Source organism: Trifolium pratense, linkage group LG4 (genome assembly GCF_020283565.1).
Source record: "Trifolium pratense cultivar HEN17-A07 linkage group LG4, ARS_RC_1.1, whole genome shotgun sequence".
Lineage (NCBI taxonomy): Eukaryota > Viridiplantae > Streptophyta > Magnoliopsida > Fabales > Fabaceae > Trifolium > Trifolium pratense.
In genome coordinates this window covers 20,061,574-20,083,238 of record NC_060062.1, presented here as the reverse complement: position 1 = coordinate 20,083,238, position 21,665 = coordinate 20,061,574, and the positions used below count along the sequence as shown (strand labels likewise).

The 21,665-nt window shown below is 34.3% G+C and overlaps 3 protein-coding genes across 4 annotated transcripts; all 3 read left to right on the top strand.

The window, feature by feature from the left end:
- Positions 1–4,730: 4,730 nt before the first annotated feature.
- LOC123882320 (GDSL esterase/lipase At4g16230-like) lies at positions 4,731–6,374 on the top strand. The gene is made up of 5 exons (XM_045931169.1): positions 4,731–4,980; positions 5,163–5,290; positions 5,398–5,643; positions 5,749–6,004; positions 6,113–6,374. Exons 1-5 carry the CDS (start codon positions 4,731–4,733, stop codon positions 6,334–6,336), a joined length of 1,104 nt encoding a protein of 367 aa, XP_045787125.1. The 3' UTR covers positions 6,337–6,374.
- Positions 6,375–7,578: 1,204 nt separating this feature from the next.
- Positions 7,579–9,752, top strand: LOC123924656 (probable enoyl-CoA hydratase 1, peroxisomal). The gene is made up of 3 exons (XM_045977610.1): positions 7,579–8,090; positions 8,610–8,892; positions 9,363–9,752. The coding sequence occupies exons 1-3, from the start codon at positions 7,681–7,683 to the stop codon at positions 9,462–9,464; spliced, it is 795 nt and encodes a 264-aa protein (XP_045833566.1). The 5' UTR covers positions 7,579–7,680; the 3' UTR covers positions 9,465–9,752.
- A 2,083-nt stretch (positions 9,753–11,835) lies between these two features.
- LOC123920049 lies at positions 11,836–19,876 on the top strand. Of its 2 annotated transcripts, XM_045972139.1 has the most exons (15): positions 11,836–12,142; positions 12,229–12,423; positions 13,418–13,492; positions 13,598–13,765; positions 14,037–14,200; positions 14,372–14,584; positions 16,282–16,408; positions 16,549–16,737; positions 17,071–17,312; positions 17,632–17,751; positions 18,526–18,751; positions 18,832–18,891; positions 18,974–19,147; positions 19,234–19,343; positions 19,430–19,876. In XM_045972139.1, the coding sequence occupies exons 1-15, from the start codon at positions 11,960–11,962 to the stop codon at positions 19,593–19,595; spliced, it is 2,412 nt and encodes an 803-aa protein (XP_045828095.1). In that variant the 5' UTR covers positions 11,836–11,959; the 3' UTR covers positions 19,596–19,876. The 2 variants fall into 2 exon arrangements, with proteins under 2 accessions (XP_045828095.1, XP_045828093.1); XM_045972137.1 differs by having other exon boundaries at positions 13,418–13,765.
- Positions 19,877–21,665: the final 1,789 nt, after the last annotated feature.

Here is a 21,665-nt window from a genome sequence, read left to right as displayed (position 1 = left end):
TATGATATCTTGATCTATAGGTAAAATTGATGCAAATTTTAAAATATTTTTACTTTTATCTAGAATAATATTAAAATGAAAGTCCATATATCAAAAAATGGCATGTGTCACATAACTGACGATCATAAGTATAAAGGGTAAAATATATATTGTTTGGTTTGGTATTGTTTTGTCTATTTGGATGCATAGGAAATTCAGTTTGTGTTATTCTGATTGGAATATTCTAAACCATTAGAATGCTTGAGAGTCATTTGAGTAGGGATACTTACACCTTTGGCAACTCTTTGTAAACCAAATAAACTTAGGATACTTACTACACCTTTGACAACTAGTCTTTTGTAGACATTGGCATTAGGTTAAATATTATTTGCTCATGATCTTCTTTAATTTAATTTGTTTGGTGTTTGGGAGTATTGAAGAGGATGGTTGGTTTTAGTATGTTTAACTACTATAACTGTATATGCATCATATGATACACATGCATATATATTTTCATGTTGATTTCAATGCCTTTTTACAGCCACCTTATTGGCACACACACTCATATTATGCATAAATAAACTCAACAACTTTTCTTTTGAAGACAAAAATAAACTCAACAACTTCATCTCAATAATCAAATCAACTTAATATATATCCCCTCTAAACTGGACAACTCTACTAGTATATATTATGCTGCCTCTCTGTCTCACTCTTTATGTACAAATAATTAAGATTTGGATTTGAGTGTGTTACTGTGTTTTTATACATGTGATTTTATATGGCCCTAATTAAGGAGTAAGACCTAGCATCCAATATTTTTGTGTAAGATCCAACTTTGGTTGTTGATATCCTCCCATATATTATAGAAAATTGATATTTTAACAAATAGGGCATAATTTCAAAAGTGAGTGGCTGAATTCCTAGCATCTCATTCTTTTATAGTCCTGAATCACACTGTTACTCCATAATGAGTAGTATCGGAGCCCTTGATTCGTCTTGGTGAAGGAGAGAGAATGGATCCGATAAAATTGTGGTGAAATGTATCTGTGTGCTTAACCACCTACTCCCTCCGGTCCTTATTATAAGGAACACTTTGGGAAAAAAATTTGGTCCTTTTTATAAGAAACTTTGACTAATTTTCAAATGTTCTAAATGTTCAATTTCACTTATGCCCTTATTTATTATGAAAGAGAATTTAAAAATAAGTAAGTTAATTGAATAAAAAGTAATTAAATAAGGGTAAACATGGAATAAATTTAAATTTATAAGAGTATTAAATGAAAATAACTATGTTAAATGTGTTTCCTTGGTCTGTGTGATTTTTTCAAAGTGTTCCTTATAAAAAGGACCGGAGGGAGTATTAAATTAATTATTATATGGTACCTGCACATCACATCCGACCATTATTCAAAAAATGTACATATAATATTTTTCTCATATACTGTATTATATTTACTCCACTATTAAAAAGTTAATTCATAGTAATTTTGTTTGTATTATTTCTTGTATAAACAAATCCACGGAGAACCTATGTTGCCTAGGTACGCGTACGGTACCGGTATCCGGTACTGGTACGCGGTACGGCATTTTTAGAAAATTTAAGGTATGGGTACGTTAGTATAAAATATTAGAAAAATTATTTTTAAGTGAATTATTATTATCATGCTTTGAAGATTGTCTATCGTCTCAACTATTTTCATAAAAAATGAGAGATAATTGAAATATAATAAAAAATTATAATATTTTAAGAGAATTTTCAACGGTCAATATATTTTTTCCGTATTGATCATCATAAATCAACCAAATAAAAATGGGTACAGATCGGTGCGTACACATACGAGTACCATGGAGTATCCGGTACTGATACGTACCCGGTACGGGTACTTCACCGTTTTAGGAGTACCCATGCTACGTGAGAACTAAGTAGAATTTCTTCTTATAGTATACTTTTAGCCTAAATTTTAAATTTTAGTAGATTTTCCAGCTGCCTTCAGAAAAAAAAAATCCAGCTGGATCGAGTGGCTAAACATATCCAGGAATGCTATGTTTTTAATTAAAATTAAATTGAGACTAATTACAAGTTGTGAACTAATTAATTTTGACACCGACATGCATAATACTGACTGATACCTGCTGATAACATTGCGGATAACAAATATACACATGGTAGGGGCAAGCTTAAGTTGACAAGAACTATCATACTTGAGTTGAGCTTCTTCACCTATATATTAAAAAATTAAAATCTAAAGAAGTTTCTTTAACACCATTTATAAAAAGAAAATCAATTTTATAAAATTAATTTTTGCCACCACATGTCAAATACTTTTATGATATGATATTGTGAGTATCACCTCTATTGGTGCCCCATATATATTGTGAGTCTATCACCTTCTTTTATGTGTACATAGAAAAGGATTATGTGCATTCAATGTTTTTGTGGTCTTCGTATTTGCACTATCACTTATGAGATCTCTTCAAGTGTAGTGTAAGATTTTCAACCGGCATGAGTGGGAGTTGGCTATACCACCGGACTTATTCGGAACCCGATTGGGTGCGGTCGGTCAGCATCCCTGACCGCATGCATTCAATTAAATCCAAACCATTTGATTAAGATTGAAAAACTTAGATTTAACATTAAAATTTTAAATGTTTTAAAAAATCAATGTTACATGTTGCATTTAAATCTGAGCCATCTGATTTTAATCAGACGACTCTGATGCATTGACTGTATAATAACTGACTGCTTGCAATCCATTTATGAATTATTCTGTCTTTTAATTTCTGAAGTCTTTTTATTCTTTGGAAGTAACTCTCTCGGCTTAGAAATATCTTAACATTGGTTTGAAATTATGAGGAATGGTTGATATGAAAGACACATAATGATGTGTTATTTTCTCAAATAAAGTTGTGAAAGTTGAGCGATATATTGGTGGATCGTATTAAGTTTTCAATTTGGAAGTAGTTGTTGAGAAAATCTAAGCTTCTTTGCACTTTTTACGAGTGGATAGTGAAACCCTTCTTTTATCTGACTAGATAGTTTTTTATTGATATTTTTTATTGATCGGATCAATTAATTGTCTAGTTGCTTTTGTTTTGTATTTTGATTACTTTCAATTACTTTTGTAATATATTTATTTGTTATAAAAATAAAATAAAATAAAACTATTTTGGAGAATTTCTGAAAATAAGTTAAAAAAAACTGATAAAAACTGTTTTAATAAACACTCTCAAACAATCTCACAAATTTTATATCAATAAATTAACTCATATGAGTCAATCCAAATATATATACTCATAGTGTAAAAATGTTTTTGAATATATAACTAGGAACAATTAACTTACATTAATTATTTCCAAACTTCATTAATGATGAAAGGAGTTAAAGCAATGCCTGAGGTCAAACTACACCCATTACCACTTGACGCGGTTATGCCAGACATGTTCAACTGGTATGGTGCATCCTCATTCCTAACTTTTCATAGCTCCATAGAGTAAGTTAACTGGTATGGTGCATCCTGAAATTAAACAATTTATGTGTGCCTTTCATTTTTTTTTTTTTTTTGTCTATAAATATGACGCGCGTGGTCAGAACCGCTTCAACCCGCACACGACTACACGAGAGATCTCGGATTCAAATCAAGATAATTGTAAAAAATAACTATCTTAACAATTTTGCTGCTGTCACTTGAACTAGGTCATATGGTCTTTATCCCCGTCATTCTGCCATGCTGTAGAGTGCAAACCATGTTGGGTTGTGAGGGGAGTCTCTCGGGACTGAATTGGCACATTTGAACTTTGAGCTGTCACACAAATGATTTTGACACCATACTTTAATTCAAAATCAATATATTTTTTGTGCAGACCATGTTGGGTTGTGACTTGTGAGGGAGAACCTCGCCGGATTCAATAGGCACATTTGGACTTTGAGTAACCACACAAGTGACTTTGACACCATACTTTCACTCAAAACTTTAAGGCATTAGATTAATAAGTTTTCTCACTTATATGTTGTTCAACATCAACTTTTACAATCTATATAAAACTTTTAACTCACATTTGATAGATCTCAACTAACGTAACAAGAAAGGATACACTTGGTGGGCATTCTAATATTTAAAGCAACTAAAAAAAATACTCCATGTGAGAATTCCTGTGAACATTAAATAGTACTATCTAGTTAGTTTAGTTCCATTTCTTTCTTTCTTACCGGTTTACATTTAATAGCAAAGATGTGAAAATTCATTGCTTCTGAATTTTGACCAACCTGTTGCATTGTGAATGACTCAATGTATTATGAAACCCATGACCCATACTCTGATTCCATTTGTGTTTCACATAATTTCACATGATGGCTGAGGCCTCTTAGAGGTCAGTGAAGAAAGCTAGGAAACAGTGTCACATTACTATGAGTCTATGACTTATGATTATTCAATTTTATGACCAAATATAAAAATAAAAATTATCATATGATCCAATTCAATTCCATTTATTCCCTCCAACCAAACAATCACGGCTAGTTGTTAGTTATAGTTCTATAATGCAGACCAATTAATGTTGCTTCATAACAAGCCATGCATGACATATAATATAAAATTCCATTCCATTAGTTTCTTTAGCCAGTGGCATGTTTTATGCACATTATAAATCTCATTGACTTAGACACATTCTAGCATAGAGATTCAATTCATAGCATAAAAGAGGATTTTGAACTTCACTACAGTTATAATTTATTCTGCATGCACTTTCTAATGGGGAACAATTTGAAAAGGGTTACTATTGTTGATATTCAGCTTCTGGTTTTCATAGTCTTAGTCTTGTTTAGGATTTCAACTTCAGAAAATCTACCAGCAAATTTTGTATTTGGAGATTCTCTTGTTGATGTAGGAAACAACAATTACATAATTTCTCTCTCAAAGGCTAATTTTTTGCCTAATGGTATTGATTTCGGAAGACCAACAGGAAGATTCACCAATGGAAGAACCATAGTTGATATCATTGGTAAGATTTAGAAGTAATTTATTTTCCCTAGTTTATTCTATTTGATTTATTATTACTATATTCTTACACCACCGCCACCACTGAAGTCTAGCGCAAATGATTGGTGCGTTTTAAGTGTTGTAAACTTTAAAAAATATCGAATTTGATTCATATTAATAAAACAAATATTCATGTACCACTAGGTCAGGAATTGGGTTTTGGCTTCACCCCGCCTTATTTGGCACCTACAACAAGTGGACCGGTGATTTTGAGGGGTGTCAACTATGCCTCTGGTGGGGGTGGAATTCTCAATTCCACTGGACAAGTCTTTGTAAGTTTTTTGCTTCATTTTCTCATGCTTTAAACTCAGAAGTCGATGTAAAGATATTTACTAAATTTTCTTACGCTGATATTGTATCAAAATTAAACTATTTATAGGGTGGTCGACTCAACATGGATGCCCAGATAGATAATTTTGCGAATACTAGACATGACATAATTTCCTACATAGGTGTTCCCGTGGCTCTCAATCTATTCCAAAAGGCATTGTTTTCGGTCACAATTGGTTCAAATGATTTCATTAATAACTACTTGACACCAGAAGTCACATTTTCTGAGTACAAAATAGATTCTCCAGAACTCTTTGTGAGCACCATGATATCAAAACTCAGAACACAACTCACTGTAATATTTCTCATTACTCACAATTTTTGTTTCAAATTAAAATTATAAAATGATGTTTGAAATTAAAAATCATAAATCACATTAGTCTTTTTCTTCCATCTGCAGAGGTTATTTAATCTAGGAGCTAGAAAAATTGTTGTAGCAAATGTGGGGCCAATTGGGTGCATACCAAATCAGAGGGATTCACATCCAGCTGAAGGAGATAATTGTGTCACTTTCCCTAATCAACTAGCTTATTTATTTAACACACAATTAAAGGGTCTAATTGCAGAACTCAACTCAAATTTAGTTGGTTCAATATTTGTATATGCAGACATCTACCATATTCTAGGAGACATACTCTTAAATTATGCATCATTTGGTATGTGTATAATGTGACAATATATTAAACTATTATTAGAACATTAAATTGGTATGGTAATTTTTTAAACTAATTAATAAAGACTAAATTTGAATGTGTTTGTGGTAGGTTTTGATGATCCTTCTTCTGCTTGTTGCAACATGGCTGGGAGATTTGGAGGTTTGATCCCTTGTGGTCCTACCTCAAAAGTTTGTTGGGATAGATCAAAATATGTGTTTTGGGACCCTTATCATCCTTCTGATGCTGCAAATGTTGTCATCGCCAAGCGCCTCCTAGACGGTGGTTCAACTGATATTTCGCCGATGAACATTCGCCGACTCTTTCGATCTTAACTTGTTTTTAAATGTTAGAAATTGATGTTTTGCTGAAACTCTAGAGGATTTACATTTTCTAATTCAATTTGATAGTTAAATTGAGATTTGACAAACTGTATTTAAATGTTCTATCCTTATTATATGAATGATATTGTTTATATTTCAAGTCATCATCCACCATCCACTTGCTTTATAACCAAGATAAAACATAGTAGTTATTTCTACCCAGCCCATCTTAAAAATAAATTGGTGGTCGGATCAGGACACGAATTTCACACAATAAAAAGAATGACGGTTAAAAAGAAGAGAACTTTATAAAATTTCCTTAAAAAAAAAACTTTAAAACTTATTGTTTATGTAGTAACACATATTTGGAAAGGTACAATATCAATATAGATTGGTTGGTTGATAAGATGTTGGCTCGTATTTCATTGTGCGATTTTAACTTATAGTGTTAAGATTTTGTTGGTGAATAGCTGATCGTTAGTTGGTTTAACGGTGATTAGTGTTGAACTTGGTAGGGAAGATCACGGTTCGATCCACCGCAACTGCGATCGGGAGGGGACTGGAATCACTTGATGTCAGAACTGTCCCCCGAACCGAATTAAACTACTGGTCGTGAAAATCAAAAAAAAATTGTTGGTGAATCATTTATAAGTATATTTATCAGCATTATTTAAATTTTAAGATATGCTTTAACCCCGGTGAATCGTCCGGCCTAAATCATTCAAATGCACATATAAAATGGTAACTAATACATCAATCGTTAATTGATTTGATGGTGATTGACGTTGAACTTGATATGAAGGACCGCGATTCAATCTCCCGCAACTGCGATCGAAAGAGAACTGAAACTACTTGATGTCAGACCTGACCCCAAACTAGATTCGGGGTGAAAAACTAAAATACTAGTAACTAGTACATGTGAATCTCACTCGTCTAATTTTTTCACTTGCATTAAATATTTGTCCCATTTTATAAATGAAGATGTCGGCGATTACCATAGTCAGCGTAGATCCGAATCCTCTCCCGTTAATCCTTTCATGCTATCTGCCATACAGTCATTACAACCGTTTGATCATTCCTATTCAACGCAGGAAACTCTATCCAACCACTCCTTCGATCTTCATTAGAGCTTCTTGATTGAAATCTCACCCTTCGCAAAATTATTAACATGGTCTTGTTCCCATACGATTCGACCCAACTTTATCTTTAGAAGACAAAGTATAAATATACACGCCATTTTCATTTCTACATACTCATCACGCACTTCAATACAATCCTAAGAAGAAAACTTGCGTCAAAAAAAAAAAAAGAAGAAAATCCCAAAACGGAAAAAAAATAAATTAAATCGGGTCGAAAATGGATCGGTTATCATCGGAGAAGCTAATACTCGTCAACCGCGAACCAAACGGAATCGCGGTGGTGACTATTAACCGTCCCGATTCTCTTAACTCGTTAACTCGGGCTATGAATGTAGACCTGGCTCAGGCTTTCAAGAGTCTGGACCGGGACGAATCGGTGCGGGTGATTATATTGACAGGATCGGGTCGGTCGTTTTGTTCCGGCGTTGATCTCACGTCGGCGGAGGATGTTTTCAAAGGTGATGTTAAAGATCCTGAGAGTGATCCCGTCGTGCAAATGGAACGATGCCGTAAACCGATAATCGGAGCTATCAAAGGATTTGCTGTTACCGCTGGATTTGAGATTGCACTCGCTTGTGATATCTTGGTTGCTGCCAAAGGAGCCAAATTCATGGATACTCATGCTAGGTTTTTTTTTTCTTTTCTAATTTTATTTAGGATTGTTATCATTATCAAATCAATGATAATTCAATATTTTGGATTTAGAGATTGTAAGAAAGTCCATTTGTTTGATAAAAAGTAGCTAATGGTAGATAAGCTAGCTCATGGAAGATGATTTATTAGCGGATAAGTTAGTTGATAATGGATAAACTGGCGAATAGAATTTAAAGTGTTCCATAAAATTAGCAGTTGAATCAACTAATTAATATGATATGTCATAAAAGTGTTGTAAGTTATAAGCTCGTGATAAGCTTAAACGTTACTTGAAATAGTGTATGAAAAAACGTTATAAGTTAGTGAACATGATCATAAGCTCGTGATAGAATTACCGTTACAGAACAGTTGTGCTTTGATTGCATGGGACGCTATAAGCTGTCCGCTAGTACTTTCATAATTGTTAGTTGTTAATCTAATATAACCTCTGTTTTTTAAGACATTTTCTTACTTTTTTTAAGATTACTTGTTGGTGTTATTGGTTACATGCAGATTTGGGATATTTCCTTCGTGGGGTTTATCTCAGAAGCTTTCGCGCATTATAGGAGTAAATAAAGCACGCGAGGTATCTCTTACGGCCACGCCTTTGACTGCAGAGGTAGCTGAAAAGTTAGGTTTGGTGAACCATCTTGTTGAAGACGGTGAACTGATGAAGAAAACCAGAGAAATTGCGGAAGCCATTGTGAAAAACAATCAAGACATGGTATTGAGGTACAAGTCGGTGATAAATGATGGCATCAAGCTGGATCTTGGCCATGCTCTTTCCCTTGAAAAGGTAAGTGCTGCAGCATTTGTGTGTCAAAAATTACATAATATGGATTCAATTTCTCAGCAAGTTATGTAGGGTGCAGCCATAACCATTAATCATTCCTGTCATTTTGTGAACTTAATCATTGTAATTAGGCAAATAGTTTATCACTTAACTTAAGCATGGTTGATAGAAATACAGGGAGCTTAGAGTAAAATCTCACTATCTAAAATTCACTGTGTATGTTGCATCCGTAAGGAGCGTAGTTAAAAACAAGACTAGTTATATTATATAGCATTGCTGTAAAATGGTGGAAAAATGTTTTGCATTTGTCTACTCATTATCAGTTACATTTTTGTCTTCTGTGTGATCAGTAATCCTTGACATAATTTTGGATATCTTCCTCCTTATTTTTGCATCCTTAATCTTTGAGTTGCACAGTCATAACTATTTTTCTGCAATTTTGATCGAGCTCTCTAATTGTGTGCAAAATATAGGAGAGGGCCCATGATTATTATAATGGAATGACGAAGGAGCAATTCAAGAAAATGCAGGAATTCATAGCAGGAAGAAGTTCCAAGAAACAGTCGAAACTATAGGGTCTTTATTTGCGCCAATCTCTCAAACTGTAAAGATATAAGTTGTTTTACTTCCCAAAGTTGATGTTTTACAAGTTAGCACTCGGAAAAATCCGCAGAATGTTTATCATAATGAATTATAGACCCTGATAAAAGTTCCTTATTATCAACTTAAATGTTCTGTTCTTAGTTTCTTGTTAGTCGGTTGTGAATTTTTATTGGTTCGTTTGTTTTTAATTGCTTTAACTATAGAATTTTTTGTTTCTGCCCTCTTATGAGGACAAAATAATGAATAACTACATTCTTTCAGGGCTATGTTTACTTTATGTTTGGATTTTTTTTAGTAAGCAAAATTATATATTAATAATAAATGATTGCATGACAGTTTGATGATTTTATGCAACTTGATACCACCCATGCCTCAGCACAATACAACTACAGAAATCAATTCACCCATTACAGTTGTAGCTTAAAATCAAACACTGGCACGAAACTTGCATGTATTCTACTTCTAACCTCTGCTAAACCTTGACAGGAAGTTTCATCAACTTGCCTTGAACCACATTATCATGACAACATCTATTATTCTACAATACATGTAACATAATTTTCATCCCAATTCCCTCTTCATGTCATGAATCCACCACTCCAAACACTCACTCACACTGACCTGTTGAATATTCACTTGTATTGCCAGAAGCTTACCGTGGTCATGAAGACTCTGTTAAAGTGTTGAATATTCACTTGATTGTATAGATAGCTTATCCCCCTCCCCCCAAAGTGTAGATCTTCACAACCAGAAGCCTTCTTTGTATCTCTAGTGCCCCCTAACAATTTTTTTGGATTTTATATAACAAATCATACTTTGAATATAACACCCATGGATGTCACGTCATGAAAACATTTGCATTATGGAGGAAATTAAGGGAGAGACGAACAATATGGCATAATCACTTGAGAGTTTCTTTTTACACCCGTTGTGATTGTTAAAAACCACCCTTCTATGAGAAAAAATTATTTTTCTCTGTTTAGATGGATAAATTTAGAGAAGTGTGATTTTCAAGAAAGTAGTGGAGGGTAGATATAGCTCCATTTTATCTTATACCCCTACAATTATATGTGTTGTTGAACATTTTACAACTTCATTTTTCAGTTCACTCTCCACTTTTCTGGACCAAATACAAGTTTATGTAAAAACATTTCCGGTTTAATTAATGAAAAATGTTGAATGGTACGACAAAATTGCACAAACGATTTTATGCTAGCTTTTACGATTTTCATCTTAATTTCCATTTGACTTAAAATGATTAATTTTGTTTTTGAAAAACTTTGAATGAGAAATCTGCAACCACTTCTCACTATTGATTGTGGAACGGTGGATATCATTGTCACGCAGAAGAAGAGGGAGAAAGAATGGGCACAGCACCACCAGCAGCCCGCGTTTTTGACCCGAAAGGAATGAAAAATGCTATACTCGCAGGGAAGGAAAAACGAGTAGTTTACGCTTTAGTGGCTACCGTTTCATTGGCTCTAGTATTCACTGGCTTTCAAGTAATGAAATACTATTATCAAGCACCCTTCACTATTTCGGATAATATTTATCGTTCTACCTTTTTCTTAGCAAAGTCAGGTGCAACACTTTGCGCGTCCGACAAAGTGGAAGAACCACAAGCCAAAGTCGTTGCCACCGTCAACATCTCCTTGGATTTGTATGATACGGAGTAGTATTTCTTTGGATATATACACACAATTGACAACCAAAAACTCTAATAACAAATCAAATTGCATGATGTTTTAATTTGTCGTGGGCAAAATCACTCGTGCCATATAGCACTACTCTTAAATAATTTATCGAAAAGCTTAGTCTGAATTATCAGATTGACAAATTTTTGTGAATTATAGTTATTTTCTCTTTTTTTTTGACGAACTATAGTTATTTTCTCCTAAAAATATAAAATGTGTTATAATGTTATTTTTTATAAATAAAATATAAAATAGGCTTAAATGCAGTTTTGCCCCCATATTTTGATTAAATTGGAATTTTACCCCCTGTTTTAAAACACGGACTTTTACCCTCTGTTTTATAATTTTTTGGATTTTGCCCCCCATAAAATTCTGCTTTCGAGTCACAACTTCAAAGCTTCGCACACAGCTCAATTTGGATCAATAATTCACCAAACGGATACTGAAATGACCATAATCGAGTTAGCTTTTCACATAATCAAACCCCACTAAATTTGGAGTTACAAAGAGAGATTAATTACCTATAAAATATAAATTATGTATGAGACCAAAAAATAAAACGACATTTGAGTTATTATTACAAGAGTTATTGTGGGTAACTGTCAAAAAAAAAAAATTATTGTGGGTAAAATGGTAAAAACGTTATCAGCGACCTAACCAAACCACACTCCCACTGAGCTTCAGCGACACCTCATTAATTCATTCATTTCAAAACAACAACAACAACAACGATTCCTGAAACGAGTCAACTCATCAATCTAACTCGGCGAGGCATGGCGCCTCGCTCGATCATACTCATCGTGCTGAGTTTCCTTCTGTTGACTCACTCCGAGTCAGCACCACAACAAGCCTTCAAAAGAGAACCCGGTCATCCTCAGTGGCACCACAGCGCCTTCCACGACGTCAGAGATTCCGTCCGATCCGATATTCGCCGCATGCTTCATTCTCGTGCTGAGGTCATTTTTCTCCTTCCACGCAATTTCGCATATTAATTCAATCAAAATTGAAATTCACTCTTAGAATCTTATCGTGCTTCTTTTAGGTTCCGTTTCAAGTTCCGTTGGAAGTGAATGTGGTTTTGATCGGTTTTAACGGTGATGGAGGATATAGGTATACTATTGATGCGCATAAATTGGAACAGCTTCTCAAAACGAGTTTTCCGACTCATAGACCTTCTTGTTTGGAGACTGAGGAGCTTCTTGATATTGAGCATCATTTGGTCTATAATGCATTTTCTGTAAGCTACTCTTTCGTGTTCTAATTGATTTGTTTCTGTATCTTGTATCCTAATTTTGTTGTTAATCACATTGTTTATACCCTTGCTTATGAGATGAGATTGTTTAGTTAAATTTGATAGTAAAAAACCCTTGCATAGATTGATGCCTTGGTGGGTGGTTCTCTCATGAATTGCATGCTTCCACTAATCTAATTTTTTTTATTCATTAGAAAGATGTTTTTAAAAATGAAATGCAGCTCTCAAGATTGTGCTTGGTAGCCACTTGCCTAACATCTATAATTTTGCTGAGTCGGTTGGTTTGGGAAGGATGAGTTTCTTATTTCATTTGAGTTTTCATCACCATTAATGGTTTGGGAAGTAGATTAGCAGAGATCTTGTTCGCGAAGTAGTTAAAAAGGTCATTTAGGGTTTGTTTGGATTGATTTATTTGAGCTTATCTACTGACATAAACACTTGTGAGACTGTTTGGGAGGACTCGTGGAAACAACTTATAACTTATATGAAGATAGCTTATAATGTACATGAAAACAGTTTTGAATTTATTTTATCTTATGTTATAGAAATAAAAATAGCTTATACATACACGCTTATATGATAAACTACTATGCTATAAGCGCATAATTAACGTGTGTACCTAAACAAGATGCTCACACATAATCGCAAAAGGACATCCTCGTTGCTTTCTTAAACTGCTCATTAATATAAAATAAATGGATTAGAACCACCGGCAAAACTTTCATTATGCCCATACTTCAATAGTCTTGACACAATAGTCAAAAGTTTTAGAAAGCTGAGAGAAATGAAGGGTAAGCTTTAGTTTAGATGAACTTAACTTTTTTCAGAAATTGCCAATTAGCTTTGTATCAAAATCAAACTTTACATTGAAATCTTTAAATTAATAAAGCCTTTGTTCTTTTGATATTTTTTTGGTGTAAATACCCCTTTATCAGAAATCTGAAAATTTCTAACGATTTAAATTCAAATCTTACCATAGGCTGGACAGCCTGAACTGATAGCACTTGAGAAAGCATTGAAAGAGGCAATGGTTCCTGCAGGAAAAGCAAGGGAGGTAACTGTTTCATTGTATATCACTTTCTGTTTTTTTAGCGATATGAAGCTAATAGCTATTGCCTCCATCTTGAGATATGATTCTAAAGTTTTTTACAACTTCCAGTCTGACTTTGGAAGGGAGGTGCCTTTATTTGAAGTTGAAGCGACGGCTGTGGAGCCAGTATTTCAAAAGCTGTACTCCTACATATTTGACATGGATAGTGTGGGATCTTCTGTCACGGAGATGGATAAACCAGTGCCAAGCGCAATATTTATTGTAAACTTTGACAAGGTATAACCAATATTCAATGCCATTTAGTTGCAAAATGTAAATTACCTCGCTTTATAGTTTATATCCTTCAAATTTAGTTGATATTGACTTTATATTGACTGCTTCTAAGTTGTCACACATAAAATAATTGTAAGCTTGTTTTAACTAACAACCAAGGGATCAAATATTTGTGACTGATTGCTTGAGTTCTTCATTCATCCTGCTTGTTTAGTATCATCTTCCACTACTATTGTGGAAATTTTTTTGACTATTGTTTTAAAATATATTGCAGGTGAGACTAGATCCTAGAAATAAGGAAATAGATCTTGATAGTTTAATGTATGGAAAAATTCCTGAGCTAACTGAGGAAGATATGAAAAAACAAGAAGGAGATTACATTTATCGTTATCGCTACGATGGTGGCGGAGCAACTCAAGTTTGGCTGAGCTCGGGCAGGTAAGAAAGGCCTTTTGAGACCTGATTTGTTTGTTAAATTTCAGTTTCTTTAGTCAAATAGAGTGTTACCAATTCTTGGAGGTCCTTTACTAGGAATAATTAGTGTCAACGTGTATTTTTGTCTCACAGTTACAAGCAAATTTTCAGCTTTACTTCTTTTTGTTTGTTCAGATTTGTGGTGATTGACCTTTCAGCAGGGCCCTGTACTTATGGTAAGATTGAAGCTGAAGAAGGAAGTGTCAGTTCTAGAACTTTGCCAAGATTACGAAATGTTGTGAGTCTGAGTAGCACAGCATTTTATCGATCCAGCAATGACATTTTTCTTGGACAGCTTGCTTCTTTGGTATCAACAACGGTGGAACACGTTATAGCACCTGATGTGAGGTAATGCAATGTCATCTTTAAGCATATAACAACGAAGCCTTATCTAGTTAGGTGTGCTAGTTGCTACAAGGGGTCATTGGACTCTCTAACAACCAAAATTTCTGTAAAACCCTTTAGGGTGAGGCATTTTATAATAGTTTTCTTATTTATGGGCCTCCAATGGACGGAGAGGATCCTAACTCCCGATGAAGTTCTACAACAGAAGAGGGAAAAGGAACAAGGGCAGGCTGGTAAATGGTTTGGGAAATATGAGAGTTGTCTGTTATGCTAAATTCTAACAGGCTGGACAAACGGGTGCTTGAATCTTTGAGGGGAACATGAATATTAGAGGAAAGGAGAGTCGTGATAGAAGGTAGGCAATCATTTAGGTGGCTGTGCCACAGGCCAAAGAAGCTTTCTTCTCTGCTATGTTTCTTTCTATTCCAGTTTCTATATTTTTCTGCACTTGCCATTAATCAGGTCTCTGTGTCTGACTTTTCTCTAATCTATATTGTTTGAATAGAAAATTTCAGTTCCTGACAGTCTTCCTTTACGCTTTTCAATTGGAATGTCTTTCGCTCTACTTTTTTCTACACACCGTTTATTGGTCTTCTCATGTGACCAAACATCGGAAAATGATTAACCATCATTTTCATTTCAATTAGTGGTGTCTTAGCTTTCTCTTGGGAGATACATGTGTTTCCGTAGTTTTGTTTTTATCTTTGTCCACTCATCTATCTCTGCATTCTTATATTTGCTACACTGTTTTATTATTATTGGTGTTTCACTGCCCAATGTTAACTACCATAGGGCACATGATAGAAACTGTAAAATCAAGATAACGAAGCTGTAAAGATTGAGCACAAAGGCTATACAATGGTGGAATCACAAACTGAAATGATAAACCAGAGTTCAAGAACTCCTAACCAGATGCTCTAGTCTCTAGACTAGAGAGAAACTCTCCTAACAAACTCTTTAACAATCTTTCTGAATGCTTTACTCGCTACCCTTCCTCCATTTTATAACAGATTTATTCCCATAAAATGCCGCTAACCCTTCTTCCCCCCCGCCCATTCTAATTACTTCTATCAATAGTGCTCATGTAAGATGGGCCCAATAAATTGGGCCAGCTATACTGAATCTTGATGTTCTATCAGCACATCTGGTCTTATTGTTCTCTGATAAGTTTTTCTTGTGCGTATAGGTTCTTTGGTTATGCCTGGACCTTTTTTCCATTTTAACTGCCTAGTGCCGACCTGTAATTCTGTATGTGACATCCTGGTTAATGCCCCCTTAATATGGGTTCTAGATACCTAAACTCTGAAACTTGTAGTATGATTTGATCCTTACTTTTCACCTAAGAACCATTGCTAACCAGTTTTGTCAAATATTGGCCATGGTGGATTTTTGGAAAACCGATACGGCCATTTTGTGAACGATGGTGGTGCCACAGCGCCATACTCGGATATGGAGGCACCATTATATCGGCCAGTATGTTGGATTTTTGGCTCTCCGCCATGGTCCGCCATCGATAACATTGTTGCTGACTCATCCCCTTTTTTTATGCACACAGTTTTAACTTTTAAGGCATATGTGTAAGTTAGGTTGTCAGTTTAGCATCTAACATGCAAATTATAAGAGAACTTGAGAATTAATTAAAGGACTGATAACTGGTTATTATATTTAGAATCTAATTATATGTTTGTTGAAATGTTCAGGTTTGAAACTGTTGATCTTACTTCAAGATTGCTTATACCAATAATAGTCTTGCAAAATCACAATCGATACAATATTTTGCAAAAGGGCCACAATTACAGTATAAACATCGATGAAATTAAGACAGAGGTTTGTAATTTCCTATGGAGTAGGCTACCAATTATTTTACCTCAGTGTTTGAAAATTGTCTGGTGGCAGTTACTAGAATCGATATTTTCTGCAATTTAGCAGAAAAATCATGCAAGTGTTACAGTTTATTCGTTCCTCAGGTGAAAAAATTGCTTCATGATGGGCAAGAAGTTGTAATTATTGGGGGTACTCATTCACTACATCGCCACGAGAAGCTGTCAATCGCAGTTTCAAAAGCTATGCGTGGACATTCACTTCAGGAAACCAAGAATGATGGTCGTTTCCATGTTCATACCAAAACTTATCTTGATGGTGCTATCTTAAAAGAAGTGGGTGCTGTCTAGTTTCATAAATCTATTTCTTTGATAATTTTACATGAGCAATGTGCTAGCTTTCTTTTAACTAGATAATTAGTAGATAAATTTTGACTAACTTTTAAGTTTTGAATCATTAGTATGTCTTTGCTGACACCTTTAATTAGATAGAAAAAACTGAACACTTCGCGGACATGTTGCTGCTCATGCTCTGTTTTAGCCTTTTTGAAGAACATGCATAATTCATTTCCAAAATAGCTGAATTTGTCGGCATTATAAACGCTAAATATGAATTATTTTGTTATTTTTTTAATATATCTATATGGACATGCAACCGCATTTGAACAGGAGATGGAACGTTCTGCTGATGTGCTTGCTGCTGGATTGCTTGAAGTGGCTGACCCATCTCTTTCAAGTAAATATTTCCTCCGCCAGAGTTGGATGGAAGAATCTGAAGGGCCAACTGATTCAATTCTTAAGCATAAGCCTCTTTGGTCATCATATAACTCAAAACAGGGCAAGAAAAAGAGGAAGAATGTAAAGAAACAAGGGGATCTTCAACCAACTTATGGAACAAGAGTAGTTCCTGTGTGCGTACACCACTATCTCTCCTAGATGCATGTGAAAATAACATCTTTAACATCAAGAGTATCTTTGCAGTTGTGTTTTTCTTTTGGTGAAAACTTTGCAGTTGTATACATTTATTTATAGGTTTATTAAAACTAGTAAAATATGTCTTGATTTATTATTTTGAACTGCTCAACTAAGCCAATTAGGACCCTTGAAATACTTTTATATAAAGTGCATAATATTGCTACAGGATAAAAAATTGATTGGTGTCAATATTATTTTTGCTTCAAAACCAGTTCAATATTGAAATTTTGAAATGCTATGCTTTTTATCATGCAGCTTTGTGCTATCATTGGCTGATGTGGATCCAAATCTTATGATGGAGGACGAAAGTATGGTGTGGACAAGCAATGATGTTGTAATTGTGCTTGAGCATCAAAATGAAAAGATTCCTTTGAGGTGGGTGAATATGATATATGGATATCCAGTACTTGTGAGTTGAAGATTGATGCCTACTATTATTTTTTATTTATTTATTTATTCAACAATATGTCTATTACAGTATTATTGTTGTTGTTGTAGTAGACATTCACACATGTAGATGATAGAGGAAGGAATGTAGTTTACTTTTGAGTGATTGCCAACATAGTATACTTATTGTAGACTGTACTATGAAACATCTAGTTTTTCTATGCAGAAACTCAGACCATTTTTGTCCATTTTTATTTTCACATCTCAATTCAAATAGACTGTCGATGACACTATGCCTTCCCTTCTCTCAACACAAAGAAGACAGTCAAGACACCATTGGAGTATTCTGATTATTTTCAACTTTGTATTTAATATGTCTATGTCTGTCTTTGTGTAGATATTTTGTTGATGCAGTGAAATATAATTCCTTGTAGAGCCATTCCTTTCCCTCAACACAAAAAGAAGACAGTTAGTCACCATTGCAATCTGATTGTTTTCAACTTGTATTTAATATGTCTACGTCTATCTTTGTGTAGATATATTGTTGATGCAGTGAAATATAATTCCTTATAGAGCCATTTTATTTAGCTCAGTCTGCTGCAAGCAATACCCACTTTTCATGCTGATTGTCTATTTGGCTTTGATTTAATGGACTGAAAGAAACCACTTCAATGGCCACTTTGAATTATCTTGGGTTTCCTCCTTATTTGTCTGTTTTCTCTTGCAAAATTTGACATCACGCTTCATTGCCTTGTTTGACAGTTATGTTTCAGAAACACAGAGAAGACATGCCGTCCCATCTCAAGCACAGCGTCATATATTGGCTGGTATTGCCACAGTGGTGGGTGGTTTAAGTGCACCATATGCAAAGGTTTCTCATGTACATGAAAGACCTATTGTAAATTGGCTTTGGGCAGCTGGCTGTCATCCATTTGGACCATTTTCTAATACATCTCATGTTAGTCAAATGCTCCTTGATGTTGCATTGGTAAGTGTCCTCTCTATATACCAATATTAATTTTATATACAAAGACCTATTTCTCAAATTGGCGTTTTGTTTGTTGACAGAGGAACTCGATATATGCACGTGTGGATTCTGTACTTCGTAAAATTCGTGAAACATCAGAGGTAATTCAGGCTAATTAGAGTGTTATATTAATATTTTACTTGTTTATCTAATTATGGATCCCCGTCAATTCTATGCACACAGACCGTCCAAGGTTTTGCAGCAGAGTATCTGAAAACTCCCCTTGGTGAGCCTGTGAAGGGAAAGAAGGAAAAATCAACCACTGAACTGTGGTTGGAGAAGTTCTACAAGAAAACTACTAATTTGCCTGAACCATTTCCACATGAATTAGTTGACCGTTTGGAAAAATACCTTGATGTAAGTTTTTAATCGATTGAAGTTCTTGATCTCTCTTTGTGGACGTTTGGATTGTTGACATTTTTCAATACGTATACGTTTACCAGGGCCTTGAGGAGCTTCTTGTTGATATGTCTTCATTATTATATGATCATCGTTTAAAGGATGCCTTCTTGAACAGTTCAGATATTCTTCAGAGCACCATGTTCACCCAACAGTAAGTTTTTATATATTTTAGTAATAGTAATCATTCCTTTTTAAAAAAAAATTACTAGCAATCATTCACAATTTTGTGAATTGCAGATATGTTGACCATGTTTTGACCAGTGAGAGGGATAATATGAAATGCTGCAAAATTGAGTACAAGTACCCTGTGCACTCTTCTCAAACTTACATCTATGGGGGAATACTTATTGCTGGATTCATTGTATACTTTGTTGTAATTTTCTTCTCATCTCCGGTGCGCTGACACAAAATTATGAAGCCAACAAACAAGCATTATCACACTAAGCAGAGCATATCACTGCTATACCAATATAAAAAAGAGTATAGGACAGTTTTGAATGTGTAGCGGTTGATGCAGGACAGTTGAAAAGAACAAAATTCCCGGAGTAACATAACATTGACTAGGTTATGTCTTTTGTAGGTTGTGCCGGCAGTGGCTTTGTGTATTTATATTTGCTTTGAATTTGACAGTGTTAATAGCTTGAAAAAATCTGGTGCACTTTTTACTTCCTTGCAAAGGAGCGATGGACACATGATGTAGATGCGATTAAGTGGATCGTTTAGGTAGTATGATAGCAGAATAAAGTCTACTCCCTCTGGTCTCTAATATAAGCAAATATTCTCTTTTTAGGTTCATTGAATCAAACCAAATACATAAATGATTCAATGAACTTAGAAAGAGAATTTTTGCTTATATTTGAAACCAGGAGGAGTAGCTCATTAGAGCTTGGAGATTGAGTAGTTCACTTGGAAAGACTTAATTTGAGGGAGGAATTGGTTCACACTTATTATCATTAATTTCTAAGTCAGGAAGATAAATTGAAAGTCTAAATTAATGTTGAATATAATGATTAGGTAACTAAATGCTTAGGGGCGTCAAGATACAACCCTATAAACATTACAAAAATTGACTTGTAAAGTAAGAGATACTATGACTCTTTATAAACTCACTTCATGCTCTACCTTTATTCTGTGTGGTACTTTGATTTTCCCCGATACACGCATCACTAAGTTCAACATTTATGTTACCCCAATTTGCATAACTCATCAAGTTTATCATTAAGAAACCAACCAATAAGCTACACTCTAGTCTCTGTATATGTTGTACTCATAACGTTGTACAAACCCTTAACATCTACGAAGGTGGAAACATGTTAAGCGCATTCCTATTTCTCAGCTCTCATATAGGCGCTTGAAAGAAGTGTCATTTGCTTGGCAATTGTTGGTAAAACCCAACAAACTTTGGCTGCAAGTGATGAGTGTCAAGTATGATTTGGCTCTTCCCACCCTTCAATCATTGTTCAGAACAATTCCTCTAATATTTAGACATAGGTTATTTCTAAGTTACATGAGAAAAGAGAGTTCTTTGTGGCTAGTTATGTGATGAATGAGGATAGAAACTGGAGTATAATTAACAATTTGCTTCCATATTTTTATTTTATTTGAAGTTTGATAGCAAAAATGAAATCTCCTACCAATGACAACAATAATATCCCCAGATGGAATATTTCCAATGATGGAAAAATTGGTTTAGAAACAACTTATAATCATTATTGGTTTGCATATTGATAGTATTAGAAATCATTATTTGTTTGATTATTGAAAAGGTCCCATTTAAATTTGTGGGATTCTCTGACAAATGATGGAGAAACAATTTAAAAACACACTTAGAGATTGTGAGTATTTCAACAAAAGAACGGATGGAGTTATATTTTACACTTTTAAAATATTAAATATAAAGAAAAATTGTCAAAAAAAAAAATACAAATTTTAAAACAAAATTTTCATATTAATACAACTAACAAGAAATTGTTTATCATTTTCCTTAAATGAAACCACTAATAAGAATCAACATGAGTTATTCACTTTTGTTAATTTATCTTCAACCAAAGTTCAAATAATAAAGTAAATCGAGGGATTTTCTTCTACCTATCTCAATTGAGGGATTAGGCCAACATATGTTCTCGATAGAGTATCAAACTATCCTTAAATATCGTCTGATCATATTTCTTGTCAGTGAAGTGTGCCAATTTGTAGTAAGGCGTGATTGGATAGATTTGGAGAGCTGACAGTTCATTGTCACAAGCTTCCAGGAGACGTCTATGAACTTTTGACCCATTGGATAGGAGAAAAACATTATGATGTGAACTTCTAAAGTTTCTTCAATTGTGGGATTGAAAATCAACATGAGTTAATACCTTTTGATTTTTTTAATGCACCAGATTACATCACACTGTTTGTCTTCTCCATTACATCAAAATCAACCGGAGTTTTGCGGGTAACCAAAATTAGGGGTTCAAACCTTCAAAATTTA

Excerpts from the sequence above, each read along its gene's own strand:
- LOC123882320 (XM_045931169.1), top strand. The coding sequence starts at position 4,731 with ATGGGGAACAATTTGAAAAGGGTTACTATTGTTGATATTCAGCTTCTG. Across the intron at positions 5,644-5,748 it reads AACTCAGAACACAACTCACT|AGGTTATTTAATCTAGGAGC; the intron begins GTAATATTTCTC and ends TTCCATCTGCAG. Across the intron at positions 6,005-6,112 it reads CTTAAATTATGCATCATTTG|GTTTTGATGATCCTTCTTCT; the intron begins GTATGTGTATAA and ends TGTTTGTGGTAG.
- LOC123924656 (XM_045977610.1), top strand. The coding sequence starts at position 7,681 with ATGGATCGGTTATCATCGGAGAAGCTAATACTCGTCAACCGCGAACCA. Across the intron at positions 8,091-8,609 it reads TTCATGGATACTCATGCTAG|ATTTGGGATATTTCCTTCGT; the intron begins GTTTTTTTTTTC and ends GGTTACATGCAG. Across the intron at positions 8,893-9,362 it reads ATGCTCTTTCCCTTGAAAAG|GAGAGGGCCCATGATTATTA; the intron begins GTAAGTGCTGCA and ends TGCAAAATATAG.
- LOC123920049 (XM_045972137.1), top strand. The coding sequence starts at position 11,960 with ATGGCGCCTCGCTCGATCATACTCATCGTGCTGAGTTTCCTTCTGTTG. Across the intron at positions 17,752-18,525 it reads AATGAAAAGATTCCTTTGAG|TTATGTTTCAGAAACACAGA; the intron begins GTGGGTGAATAT and ends CTTGTTTGACAG. Across the intron at positions 19,344-19,429 it reads AGCACCATGTTCACCCAACA|ATATGTTGACCATGTTTTGA; the intron begins GTAAGTTTTTAT and ends TGTGAATTGCAG.